The sequence below is a fragment of the Hemiscyllium ocellatum genome, chromosome 26 (genome assembly GCF_020745735.1).
Source record: "Hemiscyllium ocellatum isolate sHemOce1 chromosome 26, sHemOce1.pat.X.cur, whole genome shotgun sequence".
Taxonomy (NCBI): Eukaryota; Metazoa; Chordata; class Chondrichthyes; order Orectolobiformes; family Hemiscylliidae; genus Hemiscyllium; species Hemiscyllium ocellatum.
In genome coordinates this window covers 49,861,002-49,871,380 of record NC_083426.1, presented here as the reverse complement: position 1 = coordinate 49,871,380, position 10,379 = coordinate 49,861,002, and the positions used below count along the sequence as shown (strand labels likewise).

Genomic DNA, 10,379 nt, shown 5'->3' with positions numbered 1-10,379 from the left:
GCAGAACTCTTGGCAGGGTAGAGGAATAAAGGAATCTGGGAGGCCATGTCCATAGATCCCTGAAAGTTGGCACCCAGGTTGATAGGGTGGTTAAGAAGGCGCATGGTGTGTTGGCTTTCATGAGCAGTAGGATTGAGTTTAAGAGCTGCGAGGTTATGCTGCAGCTCGACAGAGTCCTGGTTAGACCACACATGGAATATTGTGTTTAGTTCTAATTGCCTCATCATAGGAAACATGAGGAAACTTTAGAGAGAGTGTAGAGAAGATATACCAGGATGCTGCTTAGACTGGAAGACATCTCTTCCGAAGAAAGGCTGAGGAAGCTGGGGATTTTGTCATTGGAGTGAAGAAGGATGAGAGGTGACTTGATAGAGGTGAACAAGTTGTTAAAGGCATAGGTAGAGTGGATAGCCAGGGACTTTTTCAATGATGAAGGGATATAATTTTAAGGCAATTGGGGAAAGATTTAGTGGAGATGTCAGAGGTAGGTTCTTTACTCCAAGTGGTGGGTCCGTTGAATGCACAGGTACTAAAGTCAAATACATTGTGGACGTTTAAGTGACTCTTGGATAGACACATGGAAGTTAATACAATGAAGGGAATGCAGGTTAGTCTGACTTTAGAATAGGATAAAATGCTGGCACAATATCAAAGGCTGAAGGATCTCTACTGTGCTGTTCTCTTCTATGTTCAATGAAGTGGTGTCTTCCAATTTATCTACAAATATTACAAATGGGTTATATAATAGCTCAGTAAACCCAAATTATTGAGCTAGTGAGGCATCAGAGATGACAGCACATTCACGGCTTATTTGCTCTAGCAAAGATAGCCTGAAAGGGTTTCCCTTGATCTTGTTTGTGCTCCATATACACGTCAACAAATCCTGTGTCACGGAGAGTGGCCATGTATGGTTCAGGTGGCCATTTTGTATTCTTCAAGAATCCAGCAGCAACAATCTTCCTTAGAACTTCAAGGCTTAAGGTGGTGACCATCAGTCCCCCTGTCAAATAAAGGATAAATACTCAATTTTCTGATAGGTTGTTTCTTGGAATTTAGGTGAAGAAGAATCTCAATATCAAGACCTTCTAGTGAAAAAGCAACCACACCAGTGGAATCAAAATGCTGTGAATTTTCCTAACTCACCTGTGCTTTTGTTCCCTGACCATCAATGTGGATGTGCCCTGAAACAAGGAGGGCCAATCAGAAGGCTTCCAGCAAGTGAGGTGCAGCAGGTTGTAAGGGAAGGTAAGCAAAAGAGAGATTCCTCGCTGCGAATGTATCAAAATCTGATGAAAAAAAGATTCAGCAAACAGGCCACCAGTGATGAGTAGAAGATGGGGGAGGTTGGAATTTCCTTCCAAGATGGCTCATGGCTGCTCCTGTACTCAGGGAGTAGGGGGAAGTGTCTGGGAGAGACCACCCTGGATTGCTGACCCATCGGATGACCACCTCCAGGCACCTAAACTGACTCCTGCTAGAAAGTTGCTTCCTTGAACTGGCTATTGTTAATGAGCTACCCACATGTGAAAGAGTGGCCCAGAGGCTGAATTGGCATGTCAGCAGCTATTGCCCTCATTCCCTCTGGGGTGGTGGGGTGGGGAGCAAATATTCTGCCTTCTGGCTTGATTATTAAACTCTGGAAGAATCGGGATTGTGATCAGAAGGGTGTGGGATGTTGGGGGTGGGGAAGTACTGGCCTTTGGGTATGTGCCACCTGTTGTCTCTCCCTACCAGCTCACTGGAATAAGTTCACTATACATGTGCACGCTGACATCTCAGAATTCAGGAGATTTCAATAAGTCAAGGAGCTTTCAACAGATTGCTACTGGTTCAGAAACCTGAGACATTCCTTCAGTGGAGCGCAGTATTTCAGCTCACAGTTTTAAATGACGATTATGGGTCAGCTTCTGGCAATCTGCATTCAGACACAGGAAGATCTCTGGGCAGGAGATTCCACTTCCCACCAAAAAAGGAGACCCTTTTTGGCACACTGCCACCCAGTAACTAAATGTTATCTCCTCAGTCAGGCAGACTTGGAAATAATTCCTGACAATTACAGCAACTTCCAGCTGCAGGTGTTATGAAGAAGTTATGAAAAATCGAGTGAGAGTAGATCCAAAGTATTCAAAATCACAATGGGTCTGGTCAGAGTAAACAGGGAGAAAAAGGTTTCCATTTGTGAAAAGATCGAGAATGAGATGGCACCAATTGAAAGCAGTTGGCAAAAGAAGCAAAAATGACACAAGTGTAAACATTTTCCGTACAACAAGTAGCTAGGGTCTGGGTCAGAGTCTGAGAATGCAGTGGACTTATACCAAGGCGTTCAAAACAAAAATGGGACAGTCACTGGAAAGGTAGAGTGTGCAGGGTTAAAGGGAGGAGGCAAGAGAGGAGCACAAAATAAAATGTTCATTTGGAGGGTGAGTGAAATGGGCTGAATAGCCTCCTATTGTGCTGTAATAATCTGAGAGGTCCCGACATTTGCTTTAACCAGGTATCACCTGAACAGGTTGTCATGGAAGCATGTTGTTCAAAACACAAAGAAAGCTGCAGGGAGTGCTGCCAGGGCTGCACAGTTTACAGCACATTGGTCTGAATATTCCCGAGAGTGGCACCCACTGTCAGGATTTTCTCTCCCATTAATACTGGGCTCTGTATATCTAGCTGGGAATCCTGATCCCAGCTCCACAGACATGTAAGGCGTAGCTGAAATGAACACAGTCCCCCCGACCCTATAGGGCGGGATAGTCAAGGAAGGAGTCAAACCAGGTCCCATTTTTTCTGCAGTCAGTTGCTATGGTCTGAGTGTGGGTTTAATTCCTGCAAAGGCTGAGGATACCACAAAGGATACTCCTCTCATTCCCTCTCCTCCCCGAGGCATAATGACCCTCAGGTTAAATTACCATCAGTCATCTCTTTCTCTGTAAAAATAAAGCAGCTCTGTGGTCCTCGAGGACTAGAGTGACTTCTGAGAATGAAGTATCCAGCTTTGAGAGCTGCTGTTAAAGGGTTAAGTATGTGAGATGAATTGAAGGGGAGGTTGGCAGTTGAGATTCACGAATCCAATACAAAGAGCTATGCAGTAAAGTCACCAATATTCCGAACAAAACATGCAGCTGCTGCAGATTTGGCAAAAATAACAGCTGTATACAAAAGGTGTTGAGTGGATAATACAATTGGCAATTATGGAAGATTCAAGAAAGAATTGGAAAAGAACACTCATAGAGAAACAGAAAAAGGAGAAAGTGGAAAGGCTACATCTTTTTATTTCCTTTACTTTTGGACACTGGACTAAAAATGAAGGTTGTCTGTGCAGCATGTACCTCAAAAACAAGAAAGCTGGAACAAGTGCAGCCAGGGCTCTACAATTAACTTGAATATGGAAGATTCAGGGAGGAATTGGAAAAGAATACAGATAGAGAGACCTAAACAGGAAATTAAATTGCATAAAGACCCCATCCTATTATTTCCTTTAATTTTGGACACTGGACTAAAAAGGAAGATCCAACTTTAAAGAAGACAGTTGTGACAAAGCTGATCCTTAAGCAAGGTTATGCTGTCGTTGGCTTTTTTTGCCCCAGAGAAGCCGTAAAAGCAGCAATTCCAAAAGGTCTGGTTTTAACTACTTGAGAATGCTTTCAAGCTTTTGAAAATAAACACATCTCCAATGAAAGGGGAGTGGTCAGTACTCCCAGCTCAGCTTTTCTCTGCTTTGATTTGGTTTTAACTGCCTGGCTGTTCACTGAAAGCAGTCAGTCAGGTTTGCGACTGCTGCTCCAAGTAACAGCTCCATGGAAGGTGTTCCGAGCTGAATCTCGCTCTCCGAAAAGGCAGGGTTTGATTGGACATTTTTTGCCCAGGGGTGTTTATAGGGATTGTTGGGAGTATTTGAAATTGCGTCATTAAGTTGGGATAATCTGTTGAGTTTTCGGATAGACTAAGTTCGTCTGTAGTCTGTCTGTTTTGTTTGCGTTTCATTTGGTAATCTTGCAGATAAATTATTTTGTTTAAAACTAAGTGGTTGGGCCAGTTGCATCACTCCTGGAATATCCTTTTTACACCTGCTTAAAACAACTCGCAAAGTTAGGGTCCAGGCTACTCTCTTGAAATGTCTTGAGGGGGTCTGGCCTAGTCCAGAACACAGTGAAAAGAGATGGTTTAAAATATCCAGTTTTCTGGAATACACTGTGTATTCCACATGATGTTGGAACATTGAGAGCTAAAGCAGACATCACAGAGCAAATGAGTTCTGAATGAAAGCAAACTTTTTTGACAACGATGCTCTGATTGGTTCCTCACCAGATAACCATGCCGTGTGTGGGGAACAGAACCACCTGGCCAGCAAAGAGAAAGCATCAAAAAAATCTCACGGTCTCTCTCACCTGCATGAAGGTACTAGAAAGTTCTGAATAATAGCTAGCGGCTTCCATATACCTTTATGTGTGAATCCCCTGTTAAAGAAGGAATAAAATATCTTCAAAAACAGTGAAAGGACAAATTCCAGTAATAGTGGGGTTTGATTTCCAGCAAACTACCCCGGTCAGTCATGACAATGGGCACAGGCCTTACAGGCTGAGGTCTTCCTTATCGAAGTATTGTAGATACTGTACTATTGAATGTATACTGTAACGATTGACTGATTCTATAATTCTTGGACTTGTCTTGGACTTTTAAAAACTCTCCTGTCTCTCTCGGAAAATCTGTGACTGCTGGTCAAGGTGGTGAGGGGGTGATCTGGATGGAAAAGGGTGTTGCAGAAGCCTCACTATAAACAATGCTTCAGTCCCTGATTGTTCTACACAAAGCACACAAGTGGTCAGGGCCATGTTTAGCTATTATAGTCTCTCTCAATGTTCATTTCATCAGCGTTTGACAACCAGGATAATTAGTGACATGTCAATCAGGGGAGATTAGTTAATATGTGACCCCACCATTCCATCCAGACTGCACCATTTCCCTTGAGGTTTAGGATGTTTCAGAATTGACCAGCACAACACTCTACCTGGTTTCATAACTCGGTAAATCTCTCTGCATCCAGATTGCAGATCAGGCCAGAAGTAATAACAGTTGCAGTGAAATACTCTGTCCACCACGTTGTCTTCCAGAGGGATGTGTTCCACACTGCCATGAAACAATGTCACCTTGCCGGTCTGAATATCAGGCTGCACCCTCCTGCTGGCTACACGGTACATGTATTCAGAGTAATCCAGCCCATAGAGCTTGCCCTTCGGCAGCGTAAGGCGTTTAACAGCTTCCTGCAGACCGAGCCCTGGTCCAAAGCCCAGTTCCAGCACCACATTCTCAGGCTGAATGTCACACAGTTTGACAGCATTCACTTCCACCAATTTACCCTTCCTCTCTAAGAACTTTTTCACCATCCATCCCCAGGGGCTCTGCGTTGGTTTGCCCAGTTGTTTGGTGAGGTGATCGAACAGCATTGCTGATACTCACAGAGTGTGAAAAGTGGCCCTTCCTGTTGCACACCGTGGAGCCTCAGACTTGCTGGATGATTGACAGCTTGGATGACCATACACTGTGATCCCAGCATCAGTTTACAAACAGACTGAGCCAGTCAGCTGGGCTGAGAGTGTGTACATTAAGCTGTTGTTGTTCAGTGACAGTACTGAGCAAACAGACTGAAAGCAGCCAGAGCACAGCGAGACTCAGGGAAAGAGGGGGAAATGTTCTGAGCAGCTCTGCTCCAACTCCTGGGCAGCTCAACATCTCTACTAGAGTTAAACATTGTTCTCACTGCAGCTCACAACAACAGAACGCAGACTGGTTCCCGTACAGTAAAGGACCTGATGCAAGGCAACAAGCAAAACAACTATTTCCAACATTCCTATGCATTGTAGGTATGAGCAGTAAACAAAACCTTAATGTATTGGAGAGGGAGGTGACCATGCATTTTCTTTTTATTTACTCTCGGGATGTAGACATTATTGGCTGGCCAGTATTTATCGACCATCCCTCGTTGCAATTGAACTGACCATATTTCTGTGGCTCTGGAGTCACATGTAGGCCAGGTCACGTACGGACAGCAGATTTGCCTCCCAGAAAGTCATTCGTGAGCCAGATGGGGTTTTCTTACAATCAGCAACGGTTTTATTATCAGCAGCTGTTTCATAACTCCAGATTTTTCAAATTGAATGTAAATTTCACCAGCTGCCATGGCAGGATTTGAACACACATCCTCAGAACATCAGCTAAGCTTCACGATTACTGGTCTAACAATTATAGTCTAACCACTCAGCCATCACCTCCCCAGATAGGGCAGAGAGCACTCAGCATTGTATAGTAAATTCACTGAATGGTTAAACACAGGAGACAATAGCTTGGCCTATTCTATCTGTTCTGTCTCTCTGAAGGATCAATTCACTCAGTGTTTTCTCCTTTTCTCTGTTAATCATGATGTCATTTCTCTTTGAAGGACTTACTTGGCACTGTTCCAATCCAACACTCGTGCAATTCTTTCCAGATTCCAACCAGTCTCTGAGGATAAAGTTTCTTTTCATATCACCATCATTTCTTTCTCAGGTTACTTTCAATCTGGGTCCTCTTTGTCCCTCCAGAAATGGGAAGTTTCTTCCTGTCCACTCTGTCCAAACACTACCATTTTGAACATTTTGACCAAATCTCTGCTCAACCTTGTATTCACCAAGGAGACCAGTTCCAAAATCTCCAATGTACCCACTAAACTGAAGTTCCTCATCCCTGGAAAAGACCGAGAATGTGAGGGCACCAATAGAAAGTAGTTGGCAAAAGAAGAAAAGATGAGATGAGACACCATGCCACAAGTGGTTTGGGTCTGGGTCACAGTGTTTGAGAGTATGGTGGAGGCAGTTGCTGGAAAAGGTAGTGTGTGCAGCGCTAGAGGGCGAAGGTGAGAGAGGTGCAGGAGGTAGAATGCTCATTTGAAGGCCAGTGCAATGGACCGAACGGCCTCATTTATATGCCACAATTCTCTTTTACCAGGAAATCACCTGATCAAGGCTGTCTGTCCAGCATGCACTTCAAAAACAAAACTGCTGCAGGCCGTGCTGCCAGGGCCCCACAGTTAATTTTAATACAGAAGATTCAGGAAGGAATTGGAAAAGAACACAGAGACAGAAACAGAATAGGAGGTGAGATAGCGTAAAGACCCTCATCCTTTTATATCCTTTAGTTTTGAACTCTGGACTAAAAAGGAAAAAAACTGCTTTAAACCAAGGAGACAGTGCAGAGGTAGTTTAAAAATCCAATTTTCTGGAATGCATTGTGTATTCTGTATGATGTTGGAACATTGAGAGTTAAAGCAGACGTCACAGAGCAAATGAGTTCTGAATGAAAGCAAACGTTTTTTGACAACAATGTTCTAGTTGGTTCCTGAACAGATAACCATGCCTTGTGTGAGAAACACAACCACCTTCCATCAAAACATCTCACTGTCTCTCTCTTTGCCCTGTGTGAAAGCACTAGAAAGTTCCCAGTAATAGCTAGCTGGCTTCCACAAACCTTTATGTGTAAATCCCCTGTTAAAGGAGGAATAAAATAGCTTCAAAAACAGTGAAGATGAACAGCATCAGTGTGCAAACAAACATGTGTCAGCAAGAAATGGAGAGGAGGAGAAGGAAAGTAACTCATCACATCCTGTGGTCCAGACTGGTGCTAACCAACTGTATTTCCTTGGAATTTATTTTTGTCTTTTTTCACCTTTAATATCCATGTCTTGTCGGTCTTTGGGTGTCTGTTTGTGAAGGGGACATTGAAGAAGGGTCATACTCTGAACTGGAGAGTAGTAAGATAACAATTCATGTTTCCCAATGACCGTTGGTTAAAGACAATTTGTTTGTAACAATCATGTTCATCACAGAAATCTGGTGAGAGTTTTGCTTTTACCTAAGTTTGTCAATCAGATAAACTAGAACTTTGGATAATTTGATTAAATCTTGGCATATTTGTGATGATTCCAGTCATAGTGGGGTTTGACTTCAAGCGCAGTACTCCAGCGAGTCATGACAATGGGCACAGGCATTCCAGGCTGAAGTCCTCTTTCTCCAAGTATAGTAGATACTGTCCTAGTGAGTGTATACTGTAACTATTGACTGATTCTATAATTGTTGGACATATCTTGGATTTTTAAAAACTCTCCTGCCTCTCTAGGAAAATCTGTGACTGCTGGTCATTATGGTGAGGGGGTGATCTAGATGGAAAAGGGATGTTGTAGAAGCCTCACTATAAATAATGCTTCAGTCCCTGATTGTTCTACACAAAGCACACAAGTGGTCAGGGCCATATTTAACTATTGTAGTCTCTCTAAATGTTCATTTCATCAGCGTTTGACAATGAGGATAACCAGTAACATAGGGGAAAGTGAGGACTGGAGATGCTGGAGATCAGTGACATGTCAATCTGGGGTAGACGAGAACATCCCTGTCATGATAGTTGACTTCGCCATTCCATCCAGACTGAACCATTTCCCTTGAGGTTTAAGGTTTTTCAGAATTGACCAGCACAACACTCTACCTGGTTTCATAACTCGGTAAATCTCTCTGCATCCAGATTGCAGATCAAGCCAGAAGTAAAAACAGTTGCAGTGAAATACTTTGTCCACCACGTTGTCTTCCAGAGGGATATGTTCCACACTGCCGTGAAACAATGTCACCTTGCCGGTCTGAATATCAGGCTGCACCCTCCTGCTGGCTACACGGTACATGTATTCAGAGTAATCCAGCCCATAGAGCTTGCCCTTCGGCAGCGTAAGGCGTTTAACAGCTTCCTGCAGACCGAGCCCTGGTCCAAAGCCCAGTTCCAGCACCACACTCTCAGGCTGAATGTCACACAGTTTGACAGCATTCACTTCCACCAGTTTACCCTTCCACTCTAAGAACTTTTTCACCATCCATCCCCAGGGGCCCTGCGTCGGTTTGCCCAGTTGTTTGGTGAGGTGATCGAACAGCATTGCTGGTGCTCACAGAGCTGTGAAAAGTTCCCCTTCCTGTTGCAGAGGAACATCCACCTTGCTGGATGACTGACAGCTCGGCTGACTATACACTGCAATATCAGCATCAGTTTACAAACGGATTGAGCTGTTGTTGTTCTGTGACAGGCATGATTTGGAGCAGTCTGATCTTTAATATTGTGACTGTGACAGTGCAGAGTAAACAGACTGAAAGCAGCCAGAGCACAGTGAGGTGCAGAGAAATAGGGAATGACGCTCAGAGGAGCTCTGTTCCAACTCCTGGGCTGCTCAGGATCTCTAACACAGAGTAACATCTTACTGTCACTGCAGCCCACAGCAACAGGACACATAGGAATATAAAAATTAGTAAAATCATGGCTGATCTTTTCGTGGCCTCAGCTCCACTAACCCACCCTCTCACCATAACTTTTTAATTCCTTTACTGTTCAAAAGATGATCTATCTTTGCTTTAAAAACATTTATTGAAGAAACCTCTGCCACTTCAATGGGGGCAGGGAATTCTATAGATTCACAACCCTCTGGGTGAAGAAATTCCTTCTCAATTCAATCCTAAATCTGCTCCCCCTAATTTTGAGGCTTTGCCCTCTTGTCCTAGTTTCACCTGTCAGTAGAAACATCCTCTCTGCTTCGATCTTATCTCTTCCCTTCACAATTTTATATGTTTCTATAAGACACCCCTCCCACCCCCCATTCTTCTAAATCTAAATCTTCTATTCCCAGTCTACTCAGTCCCTCCTTATAAGTCAAACCCCCCCCCCTTATCTCTGGAATCATTCAAGTGAACCTCCTCTGCACCCCCTCTAATGCCAATACATCCTGTCTCAAGTAAGGAGACGAAAACTGCATGCAATACTCCAGGTGTGGCCTCACCAGCACCCTACTGAGGGCAATCCCCGTATCCATGGAATTGCTTTCAGTTGTTTCAGGTGCCCGCTGTATCTCGCGGCCCAAATGTATTATAGGGAACCTTCTGGAACCAGGGCCCAGGAGGCTGCTGGGAAGGTAAATTTCCAATTTCGGGTTCTGAGGTAGGTCTTGGAATATATTCCGACCCCGTAGATAAGGGAGTTGGGGAGGTGTAGCTACTCTATAGCTGCACATAACAACTATGGAATGCCACAGTTGCTGTTTACCAATCTGCTGGAACTGCCCTAGAGTCCAGCAAATTTGGGAAAATTACCAGACGTACATTTGCTATTTCTCTCACCGCCTCTTTTAGCACCCTAGGGTGCATTCCATCAGGGCCAGGAGACTTGTCTTCCCTTAGCTCCATTAGCTTGCCCAACACTACCTCTTCCATGATAATGATTGTTACCAGGTCCTCACCCACCTTTGTCTCTTTGTCAATTACTGGCATGTTATTAGTGTCCTCCACTGTGAAAACCGACACAACATCCTTATTAAATGCCGCGGTCAT

General features: G+C 44.0%; 2 protein-coding genes across 3 annotated transcripts; both read right to left on the bottom strand.

Annotated features, from left to right (window-relative positions):
• Nucleotides 1-740: 740 nt before the first annotated feature.
• Nucleotides 741-5,438, bottom strand: LOC132828301 (uncharacterized methyltransferase YdaC-like). 2 transcript variants are annotated; one of them, XM_060845286.1, is made up of 2 exons: nucleotides 5,003-5,438; nucleotides 741-1,000 (listed from the first exon to the last, which is right to left on the bottom strand). In XM_060845286.1, exons 1-2 carry the CDS (start codon nucleotides 5,436-5,438, stop codon nucleotides 801-803), a joined length of 636 nt encoding a protein of 211 aa, XP_060701269.1. In that variant the 3' UTR covers nucleotides 741-800. The 2 variants fall into 2 exon arrangements, 1 of the variants encoding a protein (XP_060701269.1); XR_009646097.1 differs by lacking the exon at nucleotides 741-1,000 and adding an exon at nucleotides 4,382-4,451 and having other exon boundaries at nucleotides 5,003-5,089.
• A 2,948-nt stretch (nucleotides 5,439-8,386) lies between these two features.
• On the bottom strand, nucleotides 8,387-8,941 carry LOC132828264 (uncharacterized methyltransferase YdaC-like). The gene has a single exon (XM_060845238.1). The coding sequence runs from the start codon at nucleotides 8,939-8,941 to the stop codon at nucleotides 8,387-8,389; it is 555 nt and encodes a 184-aa protein (XP_060701221.1).
• Nucleotides 8,942-10,379: the final 1,438 nt, after the last annotated feature.

Bases quoted from the DNA above. Each gene is read 5' to 3' on its own strand.
- LOC132828301 (XM_060845286.1), bottom strand. From the start codon at position 5,438: ATGCTGTTCGATCACCTCACCAAACAACTGGGCAAACCAACGCAGAGC. The intron at 1,001-5,002 runs GTAGAGTGTTGT...TTTATTTGACAG, and splicing joins TTACCGAGTTATGAAACCAG to GGGGACTGATGGTCACCACC.
- LOC132828264 (XM_060845238.1), bottom strand. From the start codon at position 8,941: ATGCTGTTCGATCACCTCACCAAACAACTGGGCAAACCGACGCAGGGC.